Genomic DNA, 26,345 nt, shown 5'->3' with positions numbered 1-26,345 from the left:
TGGAACCTTCCCCTCCCAGCTGTGCCATCCACTTGCCAGGCAACATTTACCAGCAGTTAAATGTGATGCTCTAGCAGCAATTTACAGTGACGTTTTGTAAGATCTGGTAAGATGCTGGGGGTATGCCAGTGCACCCTGAGAGGGAGCGATCATTTTGAGTCCAGGTGGGTCACAGACAAAACCAAACAGCCTGGACACTTGCAAAGAGGTTGCATTTCTGTAAGGACAGGACCAGATCCCATCCGTCTCCCAGACTATGTGGATTTGGGCCCGATCAATGCCTGGCTTTCAATTTGCTTTTCATCTTTCTCTGTGGTGGAAGTTACTGATCAGAGCGTCTTAGATCGTTGTTTGGGAGATGGGAAGAGCAGCTATTGCCTCTGCCACCATAGCCCAGTCCTTCGTGCAGTTTCCCATACTGTGTTCACCAGGATGGACATACATCCATCCACAGCTGAATTATCTTTGCCTTTCTAGAGCCCTACCTCCGCTCTCACCCCTCCTCTACACAACACCACTAAATCCACCCGGCTTTCTCTTATGCCTTCCCCGAAAGCTAGTGGCAAACTTGCCTCCCTGCCTGGAAGCTAAGGTGAACTTCGCATGCCACCACAGAGCTGTACTGCAGCATTAGAGGAGGTTTCCCCTCTGCTTTCTTATCTAGATTAGCATTGCAGCGTGACAAGGCTTCGTCCTCCTTCCTCTGCCTCTGCTCTATCTACTTGCGTAGCTCAGGTGGCTGGGGCTGCAGCACAGGAGTTCACGGGCACGGAGAGAAAAGAAAGGAAAGATGACTCTTCATTGAAGAGGTATAAAAGAGAGGGAGGAGGCCAGGTAGATAAAATTCAACAATTATGATTTACATATACAACTGCAGAACAGCAACCAAATGGTCTGTGATCCAAGTCCCAGATGCTGCAGCTCTTCGCTGCAAGGAGACTGCATCCCTTTGGCATGGCCTTCCCCGACACTGTACTACGCACGGTTGCGAGATAATTTCATCCAAATGTGTAAATATGCAAAACAGATCCTACGATGGGCTTGAGCTGAAATGCATTAATGACTGCAGCATCCCAGACTCCCTCTGTGCAGCCCAACCAACAGAACTTTGCTGCCCAAACTCGCCCACGGGGTCAGCACGCAACTCCTTTTCCATGACAGAGGCGGGGGAGGCAAAAATCTATGCTACGTTGCAACCTCTTATCTGCTCGCATTTACGCGCCCAACAATAGCTGGACTTGAACGGAAGCGGAGGGAGAGAGGGTGAGATTTTTCATCTCAACTGGCAGGCAGCAGCAGATTTCATCTCACTCGGCTGCCTCTGACACAAGGAACACCCCTTCCAGGCCCCCACGTCCCCCTCAAACACATGCACAGAGTGTGTGTTCACAAACACACCGTTGATATATGCATGTCAAACGCTCGCACACAGATAGCATGCAAGGGGAGAGATCTAAAAGAAAAATATATCTTTCTCCATATACTGTATGTTCTCCTGGTCTTTCCATTTCATTCTGCTTTATCTATCAAAAAATATATTAACCCAAAAGCCCGTTTCCATCAAAGTCTCGATTCCATGAACATTTAAAGATAAGCCTTATCTTATTACTGGTGCATTAACAACAGAAATCTAAAGAGCTACTGTCAATCATCTCCTCTTCTCTGTTTCTTTTTCCCCTCTTGTCAAAACAGCTTTGCAGAGAGCATGGCTGGAACCTCACAGGGGTTCTGGCGGACACAAACACACACAAACACCAAGAAGCACCAAAGTGCCGCCCCCGTGAAAGGTGCCACGGAAAGATCTGAGGATTTGGCCAGGGCGAGCGAGCAGCCAACAGCACCTACTCAAAGCAGGAGGGAGCCCATAGGAATTTCTACAAAGACGTGCCTCCTTCCCCTACGGCACAGAGCCTGCTGGGAGATGATCTCAAAGCGATTTTCAAGAAGTTTGCAAAAGAACCACTCGAAAAATCCAGGGTCATAGAGGTCATCAGCACTTCTGTTTCCACTGCATCTATTTTTTATTACAGCCTTCCCTTGGCATCATTAACTAGTAGTTACTCCTGGTATCTCATCCTCCCCACATCATGTGTGTAAATTTTAAATTATTCTTATTGGGACATTTGCATCAACTGAGACAGCATCCAAGTATCTTGGCAGAGATGCTTGTTTGAGGTTTTAAAATTAAGAGGTTCTAGATTACTTATGGAAAGCAGTGATCATTTTCTACAGCAGAGCAAACTCCTCAATGGACCTGAATTCAATGCCTCTGGGGCAATTAAAATATCCACCTTAATTTTGTGGCAATTCGTTTTCCTGCCCTTGATTTTTTTTTTTTTTTTTTGCTTTCTAATTAGAAGTTTTAATTCTGCAATGAGTGTCATGAAGAGCCCGAGCCAAAAATAACACAGCCTGTTCCAAAAGGCCCTTTGAAAAAGCTTTTATTTTTAAAAGCCAGAACAAGACAGACGATCCAAGAGTCATCATCTAAGGTTTCGGAAAAGAGCTGAGGATAGTGGGAAGGCAAAAAGACAGCTAGGGATTAAACAGCACGCACAACGCGGCTTGTAGTAAAACCAAATTTCTTCTCATGGACAAAACTGTCGACTGTACATGTAAGTCTCAACCAGAGATCTTACTCAGCCTTTCTACGTGATAAAATGGTTGTCCCTGAGGACCTTCAGCCTCAAAGCCTGATCCCCTCTAACATCAGCAGCCCCTGAACCAGGTTTGCCATCTGCTTTCCAAGATGTAGGAGAAAGCACAAACTTTGAAGGTCTTTGCCACAAGGTCTGACCCTTGAGTAATATGGGAAAGCGCATACCCTCTTGTCATGAAATGGAGTGCTCTTCTGGAGATGCAGCTCTGGAATGCTCGGTCATCATCAAGGTAAGATGAGCACAGTGAAACCACCACGTAATGGTCAGTGACTTCCCACGCATGTTGGATCAGTGTTATCTTCACAGGCCCAACACAGAGAATCCACTGGTCACCACAGCCAGAGCGGCAGAGATGTTCAAGACAGTCCAGCAGTGAGCACAGGTGGAACCTGGAACCAGACCACAATTACTCCAAATGATGCCCCTCAGAGTTTTCACTGCACCTTCTGCACACACCCTTTTCAGCAACCTACCTGTTAGTGTTCCCTCAGTTCCTGAAAACATCTGGTCTTAGGTCAAAAATCTTAACTGCAGAAGCCTACCACACAGAAGCTGGCAACGAAATGGATATCTAAGGATGGTGCTAGAGCACACTTTTGGCCTTCCACATTGTTTCTACAAACACACACCTATTATTTAGGCCCATATAATTTTTTCTCAAGAACTTCCAGTTCATTCTTTGTTCCAGAGCCTGAGAGTTCCACAGCTGGATTCCCATCACAGGGAATCAGTTTCCAAACACCCCAAAAAGAAGCATGATGTCTTGTTTCAGCTGTTCTCCAGCAGAACAAGACACCAACTCCAAAGCTGAAGAGCTGCCAGGGGACAAACTGAGACCTGCTGCTGCTGCTTTTCTTTTAAGCTACAGGAATTTCAGCATGAACACACCTGATCTCAACTATGGCTGCACACAATCTAACACAGATTCATAGAATCACTCAGACTGGAAAAGACATTGGGAGACCATCTAGCACCAACCTTTGCTGAAAGCAAAGTTGGTTCAGTCGAGGTTGCTCAGGGCTTTAACCAGTTGGGTCTTGTAAATTTGCAAGTATAGAGATTCCAAAATTTGAAATGATAGCCTAGTCCTACCTACATGGCTTTCTAGATTGAAACACTGTCCTTTCCCTCAAGTGTATTGAGGGGGAGAGACAAGGTTAAATTATAATGTGTAAAATGGTTTAACGGGCCACTGCTGGAAAAGGAAAAAACATTTAAGTATTCCCCTGAAATACTGTTTGTTATATCACATAAACTTGCATTCAGGTAAACTTGTCTACAAGCAGGAATCAAGTCAAAACCAGCAGCTCGAAGCAGAATTAAAACCAGGTTATATCTTACGGATGGTGGGAAAATGGAAGAATGAACTGTAGCTCTTAAAAAAAAAATACAGCACAGGGACACAAAATTTTAACCAGAAAAACACATCAGATGTTTATGCATGTTAGGTGTTTATTTTTCAATCAAGTACATGTGCCCAGATCACGACAGGATGTTTGAACTGTGCACATCAGGTCTTTCACCCACTGTTTATATGAATGTCATTCACTATCAGGCCTGTGCGGAAGATAAACAGATTGAAGAGAGATGGGGACATAGAGTTTTGCATTGCTTCTGCCTCTACCTCTGCTCTTGGTGCTATAAGAAACAAAACCTCTTGACCAGAAGAATGTCAGAAAAAACAGGGAGGGGAGAAAAATAATTGGTCACAAACCAGGAGGCAGAGAACAGCGCGAACCAAAGGCATCTACCAAAATGCTTAGAGATGGGAACTCTTGAGACCCTGAGGGACCCTGAGGCACCCAGGACAATTTTTCTGGAGTCTGAAAATGACCGACACACAGTAGCTGAAACTAAGACACATGATTCAGTTACCTGGCAGACAACACTCAACATGCATGCCAGGGAGACTTCCCAAGGGGACTTACTAAAGTCCAGGTCCAGGTAGACAACGTCCACAGTCTTTCTCTCATCCACTAGGCGGGTCACCTAGGTCATAGGAGGAGATCAGGTTGGTCAAGCAGGACCTGCCTTTCATGAACCCATGCTGGCTGGGCCTGATCCCTTGGTTGTCCTGCAGGTGCCCTGTGAGCACTCTCAAGACCAACAGCTCCATAATCTTCCCCGATACAGAGGTCAGGCTGACAGGCCTGTAGTTCCCAGGATCCTCCTTCCGGCCTTTCTTGTAGACGGGTGTCACATTGGCAAGCCTCCAGTCTTCTGGGACCTCCCCTGTTAACCAGGACTGCTGATAAATGATGGAGAGTGGCTTGGCAAGCTCCTCCGCCAGCTCTCTCAGTACTCTCGGGTGGATCCCATCAGGCCCTATAGACTTGTGAGTGTCCAGGTGGTTTAGCATGTCCTTGACTGCTTCCTCCTGGATTATGAGTATGTTGTTACTTGCAGCACTGCCAAATCCTTGCTGACATTCAGATCATTGGGCTTCTTCCCTGCTCCAACACCTGTGAAGTCTCAGGAGCCACGAAGCCAAGTAGGCTTGGACCTACATGTGGTGCAGGGAGAGGGGCTTAAAAACTATTAAGTTAAATCACAAATCAACAAAGTGCCTGTATAGTTTTGCTGCCCCATTCCTACCACCCTCTTCACCGCAAATTTTCACACCAATTTGAGAAACACTTAGGTAAAGGTAAGACCTTAAGCACCCACTGCTATCTTGGGCTAGCCAGAGAGCCCAGGGAAAACTTTGACATCTTCAAGTCTTCTGCATTGTGATACACACCAGTAAAGCACATCCACAAATACCTTCTAGCAAAATCTCATACCGCTTCTTCAGCATGCAACTGCTCCAGATTATTCTTTGATACAGTGCAACACCATAGTCAAATTGACATAAAACATGGGCACAAGCTCTAAGCCAGAAGTATTTTTTTGTGGAGCCATCCTTGCCCCATTTTTGCAGTGGGTTATCCTTTCGTTTCACACACTGTTATAACCAAAAGGCAATATCCACATGCATTCAGTGGTTGCTACTCATGTGCTACCTTCCTCAGATGTTTTCCCTTCCTTTTTCCTCCTGTACAGGGATGCCAGAGTTCGCTGTGTATGTGAGATGTTTACAGACTATTCTACAGGCATCACAGTATATCCTACAAAATGAGAGGTTAAATCCCTGTAACGTGGGGGGGAGATGCCCCATTTCTGCTGGAAATCACCAAGGTCGCTTGTGCACCCTGATCTGGGCCCTCAGCTGCATGCTGTGGGCATGCCCGTTCCACTGAAGTTAGCCATAAAAACTCACTTTGACTGTTATAAGGGTAGGTTTAAGGGCTACTGCTTCTGAAAATCCCATTAATGGGATACCACCTTTACCTTCAAAAGGTAATTAAAATAATGGTTCAACCTATGTACTCGACACAGGGTGGACAGCTAAGAGGGAAAGGTATTTGCCGTGTTCACTTGTACGTTCCAATTTTTAGAGCACAAACTATGATCTTGATTGTTATCAGAAGATCACGGACACTGACTAGGGATTAAGATGAACAAAAGGCTGTTGGTTAGGGGAACTCTGCCTTTACGGACGTTATTTCAATCAGACAGCGTAATAAAAAGTAAAAGGATAGCAGGCTTATGCACAAACCCCCAGCAACCCCAAAACTCCAGTGTTACTATTGAATAGCTCACATACCCAGACTCCAAAAGAAAAGAGCAAGTAACAAAACAACAGCATTTAGTAACAAAACATATCCTTTAAGCCTGTGAGAAAGGCAACTCGCTGGCTCTACCAGAGAGCTCTACTGATGAAAACAGTAGGTGGAACAAAAGGACAGAGGAGCAGCAAGGATGGGGTAAAGGTATATTCTTCTGCATAGGAGAACCGATGAACCCACCCTTCAAATATCTGCAAACTCAGAGTGGAAAGACCACTTCCCTTGCATTCCGAGTACTATCATCCATTTCCCTTCAGCCTGCGATACCATCAAAGCCCAGTGTACTTCCTGTGTGGCACACTGTCCCTCGGCTGAAGACAAACACATCTAATTCTGTGTATTTTCACACAAATTGTCCCTAAGCCCACGTGTTTGAGGTGCAACCCAATACTGTTGCACCCTGAGGACAAAGATACACATACCCCTACTTTCTGCTTTGTGAGCAGCCAGAGCATCAAGGCAGTTACACTTGAACAGCCACATTTACTGCAAGATAATGCTATAGGACAGCATGTGGTCGAGCCGCCTTGGGGTGGATGAGAGGGTAGTAAGCTGTTGCTTAAGGTATTAAAATCCGTAGGCATAGTTGAAAGGGTGGGCACTATAATAGGTTATTGTCCCCACTGCCTTTGAGGGTGGTAACTTACCCATGCAATCCCCGAGGTTTTGGAAAGAAGATTTTCAGATACGCGCAGATCTGGTCGCTATCTGGGGCCCACACCAGCACCATGTGTCATTCCCCATTCCCAGCAGCACCCCCGATGAGCCCCAATCCTCACTTAACGTGTTGCACTCAGTGGATTTCCTGCGTGGCCCCTGAAGGGCAACCTTGCGTTACTCCTCCTCCTGGGTACAACAGCTGCAGGGTAAGAGTACCAAATCCTAGTTTCAAGCTTTTTGTTTCAGTCTCATCATTTCCCACCCGAGCTGGGTGGGGGGAGATAAAGGCCGTCAGTCTGTCTGCAGAACAGGCTGGCTCTGTTTGCCCCGTGCCCCAGAGAACAGAGACTTTTAATGGAGCACTCGGGTTTCTGCCGATGCCAGCTGCAGATAGAACAGCCCAGCGGCAAACAAATTCAGGTCCCTGGGGGCCGCTCAGATTCTCCTCTTATTTGTTAGTTTACCTGTAAAATACAGTTGGGCTAATTCTTGCTTGTGTGGTTGCCAAGATATGTATCCCTCCTCTTTTGAGTTAGCAGAGGGGGAAAAAACGAGCAAGTACAGCAAGGCTAAGGGAGAAAGAGAGCATTTCCCATGGCTTCGGCAATAGCTGGGGACTGTTTGCCTAACACCCCGCACAGAGGTGAAGTTGGGCAGCACTTTAGAATCACTAGGGCCCATTTGTTACACACAAAGGTGCAGAAGGCGTCCTAAATATCTGCATGTTCAGATGGGCTTAAATCCAACAGCTCCTCACGACATCAGCTGTTGGTTGTATTTATTATACACTTACTAAAAGGCCAAGAAAGGAGAAGGAACTATCAGCAAATGTCTTACTTGGTGTTTAAATACTAACAAAAACATTTTAATCACACCTGAAAGCATTGTGTTACTGAAACGGACCAGAATACTCACCTGCAATACATTTGAGACATGAAAATGAGCCTGAATGTCTCCTCAGACTCTCTTTAACATTCATCCTTGTCACCGAACTGTTGTTCAATTCAGCTGCAAAATTGCTGCTTCTTACCCCCCAAAAAGACATACATGCTGTGATTTAGACATGATCCATGAGAGAGAAAGGCTGCAGCACTGAAACTGGATCCAGTCTGGGTTCAGATGCTTGGCACCTGAGTGATGACAGCTCTGATTTAGGGCTGCGACTACAGAATACTTTAATGAGAAAGTCAAGGCTGTGAAGACTAGATCTTGCAGGTCAAGATTAAAATGCACCTACAGAACCAGGAAAACTTGCATATCACCTATGTATAGCATGTTTTGCACCAAAGTAGTCCACATTCCTGAGCATCCTCTCACACATTAAAACAATTCGACTTTTCTCTGAAAAATGGATTCTAGTAAAAACCAGAAATGAACACATGCCTTGTGGACAGCAGGCTCCACACAGGTCCAGTTTTGGAGCTGAAGCCAAATGAAAACAGAGTGCAAAACTGTGAGAAAGTCACCTAGAATATAGGTGTACATAGCTTGATTTAAAGAAAACCAAACTTTTGACAATTTTCCACATGACATTTGCATAAGCAAGCTAGGGAAAAGTCACCTAGAGAAACTCATAGGCTGAGCCTGACACTGTTTGGAGAACATTAAAGAGAATAGTTATCAATGGTACGTTGTCTGGGAGGATATATTAAGTATGGTTCAGAGAGGTCTGTCCTCAAGCTAATTCTGTTCAGTATTTTCAATAATGATCTTGATGACTGGATAGATCAGGTGGGAACGAGTATGCTGGAGGAAAGGATGGGAGTTTAAGTGATCCTAGCAAATTGGGGAAGTAGTCTGAAAAAAACAGGAAGCTATTTAAGAGGGGACGTAGAAATATGTAAGTACAGAATGGAAAATGAAAGCCCATATAACAGACCTACAGAGGGGTGTTATGATGCTGAGCTCACACATTAGACTTAAGGCAATAAGCTCCTGATTCTGCAAAACCTGCAGATGAGGAAGCATAAATAGGAAGATGGCCTGAGACACACCCAAAGTTTAAACCCTGCTTTATTCAGCCAGTACTCATGGGACCTTAGCTGGAGAACTGTCTAGTTGAGAGAAATCCACACTGAAAATGGAGAAACTCAGGAAGACAAACAACTCCAGATCTAGGAAATGCAGGCCCCAGGGGGAGAGACTGTGCGAACTAAGAACATTTAGTCCAGAGGAGAGAAGATCGAGCATTCCTGTGATTGGTCTTCAAGTACATAGAAGAGCGGTGCAAAGGGAAAAGGAAGAGTCTGTTCTCTGTACCACAGTGGATAGGGATTAAAAGAAAAAAGATGGGCTTACATTGCAACATGAAAGATTCAAGATACCAGGAAGAAAGAACCTGTTCCCTCTCCCTCCCAAACAACCCTAATGATAGTAAAGTCCTGTGACAGATAGTGACAAAATCTCTGAAAACAAGTTAGCTGGACATCTGAAAAAACCAGCATACATAGAGCTGATCCCTCTTTTGGTTAGGGAGAGGGACAAGATGACCTTAGGATTCCCTTCAAGAAGCAATAGCCCCTGTCATTCTATACGCATCTAACAGATGACAACTCCTTACTGAAAAGGCACAAAAAGATGCTTATCAATGACAGATTCAGAAGAGAACTTGCTAATGGATAGGACAAAAGAGGGTTTGCTTTTTGATTCCAGCACAAATCCAAAACATAGCCCCATACTAGCTACTATGAAGAATATTAACTCTACCCCAGCCAAAACAATCACACTCACCACCCCTTCTTCCATACCATTTATGTCATGCTCAGGTCCCACACTGTCCAATACATCCTCATTGACCACCACCCCTCTTTCCCATCCTTTGATATAATACACAGATATTCATTCCCTTAGTCTATGGACCATCCTTGTAAAATGTCCATAAAACGTCAAAAAACATCCACAAAATGTCCACTGAGTTCATTTAGTCCATGACTTTGGGCTCCATCTCTTACGGTTGATCACCCAGGACAGGAGAGATGGTGTGTGGTGCCCAGTAACTCCACACAAAAGCCAACTCAGGTCAGGTCACTGCCACACTTGCACTGCTTCTTGTAAGGCTTGTCCTCCATTGGTTCAAGTGGTTCCTGCCATAGTAATTCCTTTAGAGGAATGCAAGTCACATCACGGGTTACAACAATTTAAAGGTATTTCTATTACAATCTCCACCTCTGGTCCCTTTGGACCAGACCACAAGGTTTAACACTGACATGAACTCCTCCCCTTGACCCTGCTCCAGCTTGGACTTACCCACAGACTGCAGTCCCTTAGGGTTGTACCTGCTCCAAGTGGAGCCTTATCTATGAGTCCAGGTCTCTCCAGGGGTATACCTGCTGCAGCACAGATTTATCCAAAGCCACCGCTGCTTTGAGGTGCACCTGTTCTAGCATGTCCTTCTCCATGGGCCACAATGCCTTCAGAGATATACCTGCTCCAGTATGGTCTTACCTACAGCCACAGTCCTTTCAGAAGTAAACCTGCTCCAACATGGCCTTACCCATGGCTGCAGTCCCTCCGGGGGAGTACATGCTCTGTCATGGGCTTATCCATGGTCATGCACTTTGAGGCATTCCAGCATGACCTCAACGCACAGCCACTGATGCTTCTTCTGAAGAGCAAGAGTGAGGGAACTCGTGTATTGAGATAAAGACAGTTTAGTAGGGTAAAGCAAAAGCCATGCGCACAAGCAAAGCAAAACAAGGAATTCATTCACCACTTCCCACGGGCAGGCAGGTGTTCAGCCATCTCCAGGAAAGCAGGGCTCCGTCATGCGTAACAGTCACTTGGGAAGACAAACGCCATCACTCCTAACATCCCCCTTTCTCCTTCTTCCCCCAACTTTATACGCTGAGCACGACATCATATGGTATGGAATGTCCCTTTGGCCAGTTGGGGTCAGCTGTCCCAGTTGCGTCCCCCCCCCCAACTTCTTGTGCACCCCCAGCCTACTCACTGGTGGAGTGGGGTGAGAAGCAGAAAAGGCCTTGACTCTGTGTAAGCCCTGCTCAGCAGTAATGAAAACATCTCTATTAACAACTGTTTCCAGCACAAATCCAAAACATAGCCCCATACTAGCTACTATGAAGAAAATGAAGAAAATTAACTCTACCCCAGCCAAAACAAAGACACTTTCTTAATATCTTTGTATTGATCCTAAATTGGACACCATCACTCCAGGGCTCACCGAGAAGTTTTAAAACAACTGCTTCTTTTTTGAACATCACTGCTTAGTTCACATGACAAAGCAAGCCATGGGATTCCAAGGAAGAAATGGAGATGTCAGAAACAGACTGGAAGCTCAATAGACACTACTTTCCCTCTGATCTGGTGCAACCTGAGAATGAGACACTACTGTATTGTCCTCCAAATCATTCACGTAACAGAGCTCTTTACACACAAATGCCACAAGCTGGAAGGGATGTGGCACTGTAACTTGTTGTGCTGTTGTTGACCATCCCTCCAAGAAAGGCTGCACACCTGTGGCAGATTCTGTGAAGAGATTCTCCTACCTCATATAGTACCCAGTCACTTACGTGGATTTGATGTTTTGAGCTCAGAGCGACAGAAACTGTGGTACCGCAAGCACAAACAGCTAGATTAGCCATAAAGAGAGAGACACCTAATTTGCAAGCCAGGAGCCACAGGCTGTTTACACCAGAGCGTCCCAGCCATAAACGTTTAATTAAATCAGCCTTTTTTCAATCATGGCATATTTTCTACATCACTGCTCATTTTCAGCTTGTTGCAAAGCCTCTCCTAATGTTCCTTTTTGAAGGCACTGAAATGCTGGACTCAGTTACTGCAACAGGCAGAAACCAGGAGTAGGCAAGTGCAGACCGGTAACACTGGGTTTGCTCAACCACTCAAGTGTTGCCTGGCTCAAGACGCATGATACCTGCAAAAGTCCTTCCAGTAAAAACTCATTCCACAGTGCTTTCTGACAGTGCCAGCTTAAAGTTCAGATGCATAATGAATACTTCACTTTTACTAATTTAAAACAGAAGCTGCTTTCACAATCAGGTGAAGAACACAAGAACTGTTGATGCCCAAGCCAATTTTGTGACCAACTTGGGACTAGAACTGCTCAGCAACTGTGGATTCAGCTTATTCTACTACTGTATGGCAAAAAAGGCAAAAAAAGAAACCAGGAACGTGCTTCTGAACTACATTAAAAAAAAGAAAAGAAAAAAAGCTAAAGAAGAGAAAGTCTTAAAGTAGCCAGGGTTCTGTTAGCCACTTCTATTGATTGGCATAAAAATGGCCGAGTCCGCTAAGTGGACCACCAGCAGAAAACAACTGTTAAAACGCTTTGCTGCATTGACAGCATTATTAAATAATTCACACGCAAACAGAAATATATGTCTTAACTGCAGTCAATTACCAACGTTATCACTTTCTTTAAAACAGAAATTAAAAATTCTCCCACGAAGGCCAGTGTGAGCTTACTTCAATGCCAGGTAAAACCACGAGGCAACAATCAAAACCAGGCTGGCTAATCATCTTGATAAACATGATCCATTAAGCATCAAAAAAGCAAAGGAAAATTTGGCATCTCCACTATACTGGAATTATCCACACATATTCATAAACTATTGGCTTACCAAAAACCTTCTGCAAAAAAAAGCAAAGAAAGAAAAGTAAAACAAGAGTCTGGCTTTAACTGAATGAGAGATTAAAAAGAGTGCTTAAAAACTCCACACTAACCTCAGAGTTGCTTAATGTTAATGACCTTCCAGAAAGGGAAGAACTATAACTGAGCGAGATTTGCAAATAGCCCAAAGTTAATTTAGCTGGCAGGAAGAGGGTGAGGAAGAACTGAAATACCACCAAAGCTAGGCTGAAATGGAGTATTGACAAGTGAAACGCAACCACAAAGAACATATAAATTGACCTACACTGATACGTTAACAGCAGCATCCAAGATAAAAGATTTGGGCATCACTGTGAACAGCTCAACAGAACACGGACCCTGCACAGCAGGGCTCTGGGAGATAGATGCTTAAGAAAAGGGACAGATATTACTAAAATTATTAAAATGCCACCGATCAATCTTCATTTTGAAGAACATATTGATTTAATACAACCATTAGAAGTATGGATAGTTTTCTATACTAAGAGGTTGCAAAGATTTGCACTTCTGAAGACAGATGACATCTGATAAAGGTAAACAAACTAACAGCGAGAAGGAAGGGAAATCATAACTTCTGTTCCAGCAGAACATGAAATAACCCAAGAATAGCAAATTAAAATTACAGTCTCATAATTAGCTTGTGGGTTAGAGTACAAGATATCTTGCAAAATGCATTTCAGCAATTTTTTAAATGACTGGGTGTTTGTATGGATAACAGCAAAACCCACACTTACACTAGACAGAACAAAAATATGAATCTTCAGGCTAAAAGGACACAAGATATCCACCAAGTGTGAGGAGTCCAGGGAAACAGTTCCCTTACAAGTAGGTTATTCCATAATTATCCATGACAGAAGTCTTTGTATTTTCCAGAAGCGTGATGCTGGAAACATTAAAATGTTAATGTTTTAGAATCTGTCCCTATCCTCCCACGAATCTGCTTTAAAGGAGAAGAAAAAATGAAGTAAGGGAGCTTGAGCAACTCAAAATACATCATCCCACAAGGCTCCCTCACACCCAGCAGCGTGCTGTGCATGGTGCCTTACAGACAGCTGACATCAGCAGATCAAAGATGGTGAAAATTCTTCAGGCAGCTCTATTCTACATTATTAGGCAGGACTGAAAATCAGAGCTGCAGAAGTGCCAACATAGTAACTGATCTTCAAAGATACAGACAGGGAATCCTCCCTGCACTGGCATCATCACAACTGGCGTAAGCAAAGAGGACCCGATGCCATGGTGAAACAGTCCAATAATTCACCAATTTGTCATTCAGTTTTGATACTTTGTCTTTTCACCTTATGTGTGATCAGTGAATCCGCGGACCTCCTCGAAACTCAGGTCCCTTGGAACAGACAAGGTCTGATCAGGAAGATGAATGCTGCCTTGAAGAACATTTTCTGATGATCCGACTCAAGAAGCAAAACACACCTGCAGGCAGAAGGGTGCGAGCTAATCCCTGTTGTGCTACAGCCCTACAGAGACAGCTGATCCTTCTACAATTCCGAACTGCCAGTCAAAGCTTTAACATCTTAATACACAGCATGCTCTAATTAAAATTTCTAATTAAGTGGGGGAAAAAACCCTACTAACCAGCAAAACTAATGTTGCAAATTAGCAAGCCTTATGTACAAATTGAAGGTGGTCTTTGTTGCTTGTTCATAGATCCTATTAATATTAGTATTTTAAGCAAATAATTCCAGATGACATTACCACGAGTTCACTTCTGCTCATTTTAGTAGCTGGAGACAAGTAACATTTCCTAGACAAGCCTCCTTTTTTAGGGTATGTGGCACACAACAGACAATCCATTTTACTGTCTGCCTTTGGAAGACAGATTAAATCAAAAAGGACCAAGGAACAAATAGACAAATTCTGTCTGCATTGCCTCAGTGAAAGATGAAGTTCTCAGACTTTCTCTTACTTTTCTCCCAGGAAAGAAAGGAAATGTTCTGAGGACTCTGGACTAACTATCCTCAAGGCTAGTAACAGCAGACTCGGAAGTGGCCTTCACATGGTAGGTTGAGTAAAATAGGGGAAGACAAGAAAGGAGCTACAGTCTGAAGATTCAGCTCCACCCCTGAAACATCTCATGTGGCAGTGGACAACTTACTAAACTCATTCTTCCAATTCCGTACCCATCAATCCCTCTGGGTATGGATTTACTGCAAACAAACATATCAGTGAGAGTGAACTGTACATGACATTTTTGAAATACATCATATACCAAGGGGAAAAATTGTCAAATACTGTCAGCACTTGGAATTGATAAATCAAAATGCTTTGTGGAAAGCTTTTCTCAATACTGATCTTGCAACAACTTCAACTTCAAAAGAAATTGTTATGTGAAAAAAATGGGATGCTTAAACATTTATATACCTGTTATAAGAACAGAATTAAATTACTAAATAAATGTGTGCTCAGTTATTGTTATTACAGCAGTTCTAGACCTCTACAAATACACTTCAGCACAAACCCATGCCTCTTGTCCAGTTGTGCGTTCAGCTCTATTTCCATTCCAAACTGGCAAGCCTCTTTGCTTTTCCACTGTTCTAAACCCGGATGTCTCCCTAGAACTGCCCAGTCATGCCATGCTTTGCCAGACAGCAAATGAGATTTACAACTCAGAACTGGATGGAGACCAAATTGTCCACTTACTCAGTGGGGTTGTGAGCACAGATCAATCTTTGGAGTTAAAAACAAAACAAAAACCTCCACACTGAGGTGTAAAGTGATTTGGATTTCTCTCCAAACAAAATGCTTCTCCTGCCAGAGTTCCCCAACTACATTTTTAAAAAGGCAAGATGATATAACATCATCCCTTTTCCATTCTACATTCACTGAAACATACCTTAGTTCATCTAAAAAAAGAAACAAGAAATATGTATCTGAGAAAACACATCTCATGCTCTATCACACTCAAGCTACGCAAATTTATGCCCTCATGCCAAAACGCTGTTCATGCCATCCCACCTTTCCCTTCAGCTGCAATAGGGTACATTTGCCAAGGAAATCAGCCAACAGTCTGACACCTCTCACCCATGCAAAGCGAAGAGGGGAAAAAAGGTTCCCAGTGTGACTTCCCGATGAGCCCAACATTTCAAATGTTTTCCATAGGTTTAAGACTCTACAATAATCTTTGTCAGGAAGCACCCGAGGATGAGACTTAAGAAACACAGGTTTAGATGCACTGAGCAAAACTCGATGGAACTCAGTTATTGTCTCACTCTTAAATTAAAACTACATCATACGCAGAACATCAACTCTATGTCTAAATCTCACGGTATGAAAAAAAAATCAGTTAAAGAAAATAAAAGCATGATTGCTTACCCTCCTGCATGAGCTGCATTCTGCTTTCGGTGCGTGTGCACTCCATAGGCAAAAATCACTTTTGAGGGCAAATGTCCTTCTGAGCCATGCATACATTACAGATCACTCAAGCACCCTGTCCCTCCTTCCTCAATATTTCAGCCCAAGGGTTTAAGTACACAGACAGGACCAACACTCAGATTCTTTCACTACAAAGACCACAGAAGTCACTCTACATGGTACGGAATTCCAGACGAATCAGACAAAACCAACTAAGTGAGTTACAGAGGCAAAAAACCTTCAAAATAGATAAATACAAATTAATGCACGTAGGCAAAAATTACATGATGCTAAGTTTAGAAATGGCAGTTATAACTTGGGAAAGAGATTTTGGAGTATTCACTTGATTCTCTACAATCATTGGCTCAGTGGGTGGTGACAACCAGGAACTCAATCATCAGAAAGGATACTGTTGGCAAGACAGAAATCACTCCTACCCTACGATATCAAAATTGGGTGTTCCATATGTTCTACAGTAGTAAGAAAGGATGGGAAGTTATGGAATACATGTAGGTAACAAAAACACCTCAGATGCCTAATACTTTTGGGGAGTCATTTTGATTATTTCCAATTCCTGCACAGTAAGCAACTTTTCTGTCTTCTGATAATTATCTCTAGATAACTTGTTTCTGTTTCTAATGTCCTCATAGACAGGGTGACCCACGTTCTGCAGAAAAGAAATCACATACATGTTAATGCAGGTGGGCACCAATGTAGATAATCTTTCAGTAACTTGACAATGTCTAGAAGAGCTTCTGAAAGACCTTGATCTTTCCAGGTAATAAAACAGTATTCTCACAGAGGGTGCAGAGTTCAACTCAGCTTTGATTAAAGTGAAGCTTAAGAAAGAAAACTAGAAGATGGATTGCTTACTTTAGCAAAAAGGAAGAAATTTAGACCCCACACAGTGGTTTTGCCTAAGTTTCAGCTTGTCCTTATGGAATGCTGTTTTGGGAATGAATTCACCATGAGGGCATGGATTAATCCTAACTGTCATACTGAAGTTACAGGCACTAAAATATCAGTTTTCACAGAAAATAGTATAAAAGGACTGGTTCCTACATGTCTGAATGGGGGCCATATACAGCCTAATAAAAGCAATTTTGCGGTCCAAGAAGGATGGAGTCTCTCTGATTGACATGAATGAGGCCCCTGAGATATCTAAGAATAATCAACCAAAACGCAAGACGACTGCATGACTTCAAATCAAAGGAGAAGAAATTGATCTAAACAGAACCTTCTAGAGCTAATGAACAGCCTATATTTCTTAAAGGATCATAAGTAATCAGATAAGTTGGTGCTATAGCAGGCACCTCAGTCACTACCAGGGTTGTTTAGTTTGGCAGTTCTTGAGACAGACCTCAGATTACCTTTTGGTTAAGAAACAAGAACTAGAACAGGCAGGACTGGCAAGGACTCAGCAGTTAAAAAGATGGCCATGTTTTTAAGAATGAGCCTTGTAGGGCAGGGTAGCGCTGAGATTTACCAAAGATCTTGCAGGGTTTTTCTGATTCTGTTTGACAAGTTCCTTTCACAGCCTGATCCTGAGCACGAGCTCCAAAAAGAAAAGAATTAGATGGGATTCCCTCTCCCGTCATCAGGAAATGCATAGAAATGCATACCAGAAATATGTGGCTCTGAGACAAAGACGTCCCTTAGACCATTCACCTTTAACAAGCAACAGTCACCTTGGGGAGGGGGGGAACAGTAAACTGATGATGCCATGTTGGAGAAGTACTCATATGAGACATACAAATAAACATAAAGACCAGTAATACTTACTGAGGAATGGAAAACCCATTTTATCCTAAATTCTAAGTCCACTAACAACTGGAACTAAAACCAGCACTACATGCACAGCAGCAGATGTGGGAAAGACTCCATATTCTAGCATTGGCAACAGAAAATAAGCAGACCCACCATCTTCTTTCCCCTCTTACATATTGTCTATGGTGGAGCTACATGCCATACCAAATGATGTTTTTAACCTGTTTTTTGGCAGAGAACAGCAGGAGAATTTGTGGGAAATCCCAGAAAACTACTCCCCTTTCTCCAGTATCTTGCTTAAACACAACTTCCCCAAACCCTTGAATTCTTTCTGGGTACCCAACATCTAACAAGACTGACCTCACCACAGACTGCAGTTCTTTCCCTTCTTGGCAGGTTTGCTCCCTGTGCTAGGCTCCATCTTAAAATTACTCTATTTATATACTCAGTAAGTTCATTTAGAACATGTGTGTTTGTAAATAAAGAGCTTTCCAGCTCACTGTGGATATTAAACTAAAAGGAAAACACTAAGAGTTTTTGAAACCGCTAGCAAGGTAGCATTCCTCTGCTGCTTTTCATCGTTCACGTCACAAGATGCCAGAGCACCTCACAGTTGCAAATACAAAGCTGCTCAGCCAGTAGTGAGACACAGACAGTCCTGGGGTGGAACATGGCTGCTCTAGGACATGACCGTATCATTACAACCCCTCATCCTGCTGGGCTCTCACTTTTGCTCTGCCACCCTGTGGCTGTTCAACTGCACAGCTCCAATAAGCAGGTAAAGTGCCCACTGCCCAGAAAGAGATGTCTTGTACACGCGAAGAACTCCACCAGTGCGGATGGCTCGTTTTTCCATAGTCAGGTACTTGCAACCAATTAACACAACTGGTAGAACTTGAGGAAAAGAGCTATTTTCAACTGAACTGGAAACACATGCAGAAAGGACACTGGTACTTCAGGGCTTGGACAACAGATCGGAGTTAATGGCTCTGCCCAGTCATTAAATGCACTGTAGTTTTTAACAGAAACCATTCTTTGAGAGATGGGTTGCAAGCTTGATTCAAAGTCTTAATTATCAATGCCAGCGCATACCCATTTTTAGGTGAGATTTAGTTTTGATTCCAAGTAAAGGATGCCACCTACTGAATCCTTGCTACCGCAATTGCATGCTTTGACCCTTACAGCTCAAGACCTCTGGCAGGATCACAGTCCAGACTGTAATCCCAAAATAAATTCCACAGAAAAGCACAAAACAGGCTTGTGAAAACAAAGCTTTTCTCACTGCTACTCTCCCCACAACCCAAAGATGTATTACTCATTGAACATCTGCACAGCCATAATAATTTCTAGTGTTGCAACACTGACAACCTTAGCAATATTAAAAAAACTCCTAACATCTTTATTCCATTTTAGATTCATTTTAATACAGTCTGACAATATATGCTAGTACAGAACATTCTGCAACATTTAACCCCTGTTCCCAGTTGCCGTTCTTAACTTCACAGCTTAATGACACAGAGTCAGTAGATCACAATATGACCCTGTTAATATTTTTTTAATGCCATTTTTACAAATTACAGCATAATGCACTGATTACGAGGATGAAAGGGAAGTCTCTACGTCTGTCTGGAAACCAAATAAAAGAATGTTTGAACATCTGTTCATCCTACAAATGTCTTTAAAAGCTTTGATTTTCCCATAATCATTTTGTTCCACCATTTCACCCTTTTTCGAATGTGTATCCAACAGCCTCGGGACAGCAGCCAGAGATCTGCAGTAATAGCACATTATAATCAAAGTTCTTGGGCACACTTAAGTTCTCTTTTTGGAATTAAAAATGGGGAAAAACAGCAAATCAAACCCCAGTCTTCAACAGATACCTCTCCAGCTGTCCGTCCTACACAAACCTCTGCTAGGGGAGCAAAATGAACGGACTGGGCTTTGCAACAGGGGCTTTACATAGAGGATTACAAAGCACAAGGACAGGCTACGGTGGCAGGGGAAGGGACCCACGTGAGGCACAAGCGTGCATGCCTCCCCGTGGGTCAGGAGCAGCTTCCACGAGACTGCCCAAGTCCCAACCTAACTGCCTGAACACAGGCAGTTACTCACCACACACGGGAGCTGGTGTAAGCTGCAGGGCAAGAGCCTTCCCCACCATGCTGGGCTCTCAGCACATGCCATGGGAGCCCTGCCAGCACCCAGATTTACATCATCTACAGAGGCAAGAGCAGAGCCAGAACAAGCAGAAGCAATGAGCAAAGATGGGGAATAAGAGCACTGAGGAGAAAGTTAGGTCTTGGACTGAGAGGATGCAAGAAAGATGTTGAGTTAGTACGCTAGGCTGGAAATGAGACGGAAGATTGAGGGAAAAGTATGTTACAGGAGACCGGGTCAGAAAGGGATGGAGGTCCAACTCTGTAAGCTGTTGTTGCTCCCTCCCTTGGTGTAACCCAAGCAAATAAACCATGGGACCCGCAGCACTAGAAGATCTTTCAGTCAAGCAGAGGACTGCAAAACTAAGTATTCAGGACTACTGAGTTTTCAAACACATCACGCTCCGTAACAACTGACTCACTGATCCTGCTATGGACAATCCACAGAGCAGAAAACAATCAGACAGTGCTTTGTAAAAATACGTACCACCATTTACACTGACAGCCTCCTCTCCAGAACTATTCAAAAATGCCTTAGAAACTAAGACGACAAAAATCCTGTAAGGGCAAGGCTAACAACTGTGGAGCAGCCAACAATATCCTACAGCAGCACACCTCTCCTAATGACTGCCCTTTTCTTTCCAAAACTCAAAGCAGAGTTGGCAGAATTTAACAACCCCTTTAAAATTTGGCAAGGACATTAGAACTATATAGACAAAAATATAAGTTCCTTAATAATTAACTTTTTTTTTAAAGAGAAGTTTTTTTTATACCAATAATTCTTAGACTAACCCGGGATGGTAATAACAGTATTCCTTCTATATCATTTGTTTCTCTAGCTTCCATCACTGCAGTATCTTAAGCAGAGGTAACAGTGCAGGGTACAAAACAGGATTTGATAAAGGCCTAAAAGAAAGATAACATAATAAATATTCTTTCCAAAGACTGCCTTTGGGGGTGTCTGGGAAGAGGAGAGAAATGGAGAAGGAGAGGTAACCGGGGTATGAAATGCATTTTTTTCATTGCGGAAGGATACAATTTCCAGCAAGGCTGGCAGCACAAGTCACATTAAGCCACAGCTGAAGTTGCCTGCCTAAGTCCTCTGGGATCACACTGAAAGCATACCCCATAATCTTAAGGGATGTGCTAAAGCTTTGCTGGGACTCACTCAGCAGAAACTGTTTGGGATTATTCCACAAAGCACTAATTCTGTTCTGATTTAAAGGGGCACCATCAACCTAGTTTAGGCACCAGACTTGCCCTGTCTCACAAGTGTCCAGCCTTAAATATCCTCTCAATAGCTGGTATTTTTGCCATTTGTATCCACTTCGGTTACCTGGAAATTAAAAGGAAAAGACTGGAAAAAACCCCCAACAGGATCATGTTAGCATAATGGACTCGTACCCATCAATGGATATTTTATTAATAACACTTTGAACACTATTAATAATATAATTATAAAAATATTATTAATAAGAATTAGAGTAGCAATCTATTACAAGTTACATATGTCCATGTGCAACTAATGCACTTACATTATATTTGCGGTCATCTACGTCTGGCTTCAGCGACTGGGTCACAGGCTGCTATTTAACATCAACAAGCAGAAGTACTCTCTTTGTTCAAAAGGCAGGAACTAACATTTCCCATTCTGCCAAGCCTGAGTCCAATTTCTGTTCCAGACTGCAGTTTTTGTACCTGTGGAATTAGTTTTCATGTTAAGGTGTCCTATGCTTTGTAAATAACAAAGAAGGGATATTACTAGTGCTCTCTGTTTTTATGAGCCTAGGACATGAAATTGAGAGGAAGAACTAAAGCAGCCATGAAATCCCTATTAAACAACTAATGGTTTCTAAAGCATCTTGGAGATATTCATTTTACAAGGCTTATGCTGCAATCTTCTATCATTATTTTAATGAAATAAAGCCCTTGACTATTTCCAGAGGCAACTTTTTCTTTCGCACACAAAAGACATTCCGGTTACAAAAAAAGAAAACAATTCTGGAGTAGGATTCACCACAGAATAGGCAGGAAATTCAGAAAAGCTATATAATATGTCACTGAAGATAGGTTCTGAACTTTTGGAACAGCAAACAGAACAATTAAGACTCTCAGTTACATGCATCATTATGTTTAATACGAAAAACATTTCCAGATATAAATCATATTTATAAAAAAAAGATCCATACCATCTCAGATAGCATCTTACATAGTTGCAGCTGAAGGAATGTGAAACATCCATTTTAGGTTTCACCTATTATATCGTGTGCTTTCTGTCCCCCATTTTGCTCGGGGAGGTAAACCTAGACTAATCAGCTTCACTTTGTGGGTCACATGAAATTCACATCTTGACTAGATTTAGATTAATATTGGTGGCAAACTTTTAAATCAAGAGAAACTTCAAAACAATTCTCCAGAACACTGCCGCCATTAGAACACACACCCAAACGCCCTCATCTGGCAGGTGATATTCTCTGAGAGGTCGTAAAGATTCAAATGGCAAAGATGACAAAATAAGCAGATTCTAACAGCACAAAAACAGATTGCAGAGATTTTGGGCACACAGTCAGCAGGAGCTTCCAGGCTCTGTTTGTGAGGAAGGAACAAGTCTAATGCATTTGGACAAGAAACACATTCCACCTGAATTCATTTCAGAGTCTGGTCTTTCAGGTGCAAGCAGAAGCCTCTCTTGCTTTCTCAGGATTGAATCATTTTCTTCTGCATGTCAAAGACATATCTTTTAAAGAGAAGAGAGATAGTAACAGGTTGGGCTGCATCATTCTTGCTGCTTTCATCCTCTTTGGTTGTATCCCCCTTCCCTGCCTTAGATTTCTTCTTGGAGGCAACAGTAAGAAGCATCTTGGTATCTGGTTTCAGCCCATCTGTAAAAAAGAAGAACATACATGACAAAACACACTCAACATCACATTTCAGTATAGTGGGAAAAAATGAACGGGCAAGTAAATCAGATGCATTATGAAAAATCACATTTCTGCATCACACTTCCGGAATACGGTAGCTCCCATGAAAAATAAAAGAAGCCTTCAAACATAGTTCACAAAAGTGATACCCCAAATCCAGTGCAGTATCCTGACTGTATCCTTCTACAGCTTTTGAAGTATTAAATACAGGCAAACTTTTAAACAAGCCAGACCAACTTGCCTGGTGTAAGTCTTTTATTCAGCAGACCTTTCCTATTATTTACACACATGTCCCAAAGTTTCTTCTCATCACTACAAATATTTATAAAAATGTAAGTCATGAACGAAAAACAACAGCTGGTAAAATACTAAAATTATATAGAGTCCTAAGAGTCAGAAAGTTCTTGAATGTCTTTAGTCTACCTCCCAGACTAAAGGAAAGCACACCATTTAGGTTTTAACAATTTATACAGTTCCATGTTGGGGTTTTTTGTTTGGTTGGTTTTTTTGCTAAAAACCAAAGTGTTTGTATTTGTTAAGGAATTCAACTGTCACATTTTAGGGGAACTAGAATTAACCTGTGTAGGACTCTGGGACTCTAACTGAAGTCTTTCTCCAGACATTTGTACCAAGCAAAAATATTTGTACTTTTCTTCCTAAATGACTAGTGTTTATTACACTTTTATATTTCCTTTCAACTCAACACATTGGTGCCATAAGAAATGCAAGGCAGCAAAGCCCAAAGAAACGCTGTAAAACAGGAGAGAGGCAGCTCCTACCGCTCCTGAAGAATTGCTTTCTTAAAGCAGAAGACGGCAAACTCTTTGGAAGCTTTACTCAGTGCCACCCGAATACGCTACAATGTGGTTCTCGGGCATTTGGCCAAGTTCAGTTCAGGTATTTTTAACCTGTGGTGTCACATAACCTTATCTCAAACACTTAATCAGCTTCTCTCCCCTCATACTGAAATTCAGATGCGGATTCTCGTATCACAGCCTGACAAAAACATTGAGATGCTTATGATTTACTGGAGACAGGAGGTCTACAACCACAGGTGATTTGCTCCAGCACAGACACATCTAGAGGCACTTACAGCTGATTGCAGGGGAACACAGCACCAAAGCCCACCTTCCCCTCTTGCTGTGTCAGGTAGCAAATTGTTCCGGGCAGCATCCCCACCGCACGGCGAAGGGAAGGGAGGGAATGAAGAAGTGCTGAAGCAAAACCAGGGAACTGCCGGTTTGCCATTTCATAACCAGAGATTGTAAAATGGCCCTCATGGCCCACGGTGCAGCCATGGGGATACTTTTGGACATAGAGGGATCTTTCTCTTTTGGAAAAAAAAATTTAAAAAATGCAAGAGCACAAAAGAGGAGAAAAGCAACACATTTCGTATGTAACTAAATTACAGTCTACACTAAGCCTGCAGAAGTCCGGCATAAAGCAGACTCAACTTTATATAGTTCTGCAAGATCTTGTATTTCACAGTCAAGGCAGCTGCCATTTTCTCTTTTCAAATGGCAGAATTCAAAAAAACAATGATTATTTCATTATGAAAATAATTGAGACTCTTCTATCTTGATGGTTGATAATTCCAATAACGACTATCTTTGCATGTGTAAGGTTCAATTAATCATACTAGATAATATGGTGTGGCCTGACCACATATTTATTATATAGTTTTATTACATTGTATAGTCATGTTTGATACAGCTGTTTCAATTTTTTAATTGGATGCTTTCATATAAATCCCATTAATATCGTTAGCCTGACAATCACTCCATCTTCATTACAAAAAATAATTTATCATTACATGAAAACCAACTATTGACTATTTGGAAAGCTCCAAGAACATTTTGGGTGCTGCTAGAAAAAAATAAACAGCAACAGTCAGAAAAGAAGAAAACAAAATGAAAACAGCACAAAGAAAGACCTCACACAGTCCTGCTCTCTACTTAACAGGTTTTATTTCGTATTGTATGTTTTCTACTGTTTTGACCAACCTAATTGTAAGTGTCCCTGAACAGGGTTTCCTCCATTTTCCTGGGAAGACCATTTATTTTCTGGATACAGAAACATTTCATTTTGCTTTCTAGTTGGTTTCCCTTTCTGGGTCTTATCACTATTACTAACGTTGCTGTTACTGGCACATTACTGTTTAAGAAAGATGTTTAACTAAATCCTCTCAGAAAGACACACTCTAAATTAATTAAAGTAAACAAATCCTAACACACTTCTGTTTATGTTAGCAGGCTTCGCAAGACTCTAATTTCCAAAAAACGCTAATTGGCAACACAGAGAGAGGAAGGGAGGAGTCGTGACATTAAAATTGCAGCCAAAATTTTCCCTTGCGGGTATCTGAACGAGGCACCTAGGCTGCTGCCGCAAGCCCTCGTGCGCGGCCCGCAGGGGCACGGCGATGCCCCCGGCTGGGTCAGCCTCTCGCCCCGGGGCGGCACGCGTGGGGGAACTCCCAGCCCCAAGAATGAAATAACCACTTTGGACAAACCGAGCTTCAAAACCTGCCAGTGACATCAAGTGAGCGCTCGGACTGCCCAACACATCGGACACCCGGTATATCACCTTAAGTGTTTAAACAAAGAATCTCACGTTTGAAAAATTTCATTTTCAGGAGACAAGGATACGCTGCACATGGAACTGGGCTGCAGAAAATGTATTTAAAATTGAGCAACCTCACCTCTTCCACCCTATCACTAACTTCCACACACGCAGAAGTAAAGATATACCTCACCTGCAGCCCTTAACACCTATTTGGACTCAAATACAGTACTATGGGTAAGAAGTTTACAGCAGAAATGGAAGAACATAGTAGTTCCTAGCAGTGAAATGATGGGCTGACGGCCAAAGGCAGCTCAGGTATTATTAAACTCACAAGGTATCTAAATTACCTAATCAGATCCCATGGCCCTCATTCTGCAAACAGATTAGGTGGCTGGCATCGTACCCTAACAAACAGCATTTTCTGTTCTTCTGCTCTGGTGCCAGGAGGTCTAAGGGCTGAAGAGGCTCTGTGACGGGGAGCAGCACAAAGGAGCAGGCGGGGAGAGACAGGCGGGGAGGCACAATCAGGGCTTCATCTACCTCCGCGGATTTCTCGCGTTACACACAATGCATACTTTACATTTTACAAAACCAAGGAAATGAAGGGAAATATATCTGTCACCAAAGAAGACATCAGACCTTTAATAGCTGAAATGATGGATATTTTTAGATGGAGGTCTAGTTTAACTTACTTACATTAAGGGTCTAATCTCTCCTGAACAATAGCTATGTTAGCTTGAATACATAGTGAGAAATCTGTTCCATTAATTAAGTGCTGCCTGTACTGCTTGGATTTGTAGCAAATGTTAATAGATTTTTCTTTTCTTCCTCTGTTGGACAATTACTTTATTTTGCCAAGTTGCTAATGGATTAAATTGAAAAGGCCCGTGTGTTAAAAAAGACTTTAGCTTCAAAGTTCTAAGAAATGCCTTGCATACAACAGTGGGAAATACCTA

At 42.6% G+C, this 26,345-nt stretch overlaps 1 protein-coding gene across 1 annotated transcript in view; it reads right to left on the bottom strand.

Moving 5' to 3' along the window:
• Positions 1 to 22,603: 22,603 nt before the first annotated feature.
• Positions 22,604 to 26,345, bottom strand: part of EEFSEC (eukaryotic elongation factor, selenocysteine-tRNA specific) — a gene marked incomplete at both ends in the record, with an annotated part of 124,533 nt that continues 120,791 nt past the window's right edge. The window contains one exon of the mRNA XM_082004714.1: positions 22,604 to 22,788. Within this exon, the coding sequence (XP_081860840.1) occupies positions 22,604 to 22,788 (185 nt within the window). The remainder of the gene's footprint in view (positions 22,789 to 26,345) is intronic.

This window comes from Phaethon aethereus, assembly GCF_964289735.1.
Source record: "Phaethon aethereus genome assembly, chromosome: 11".
Lineage (NCBI taxonomy): Eukaryota > Metazoa > Chordata > Aves > Phaethontiformes > Phaethontidae > Phaethon > Phaethon aethereus.
This window is presented reverse-complemented; position numbering and strand designations above follow the sequence as displayed.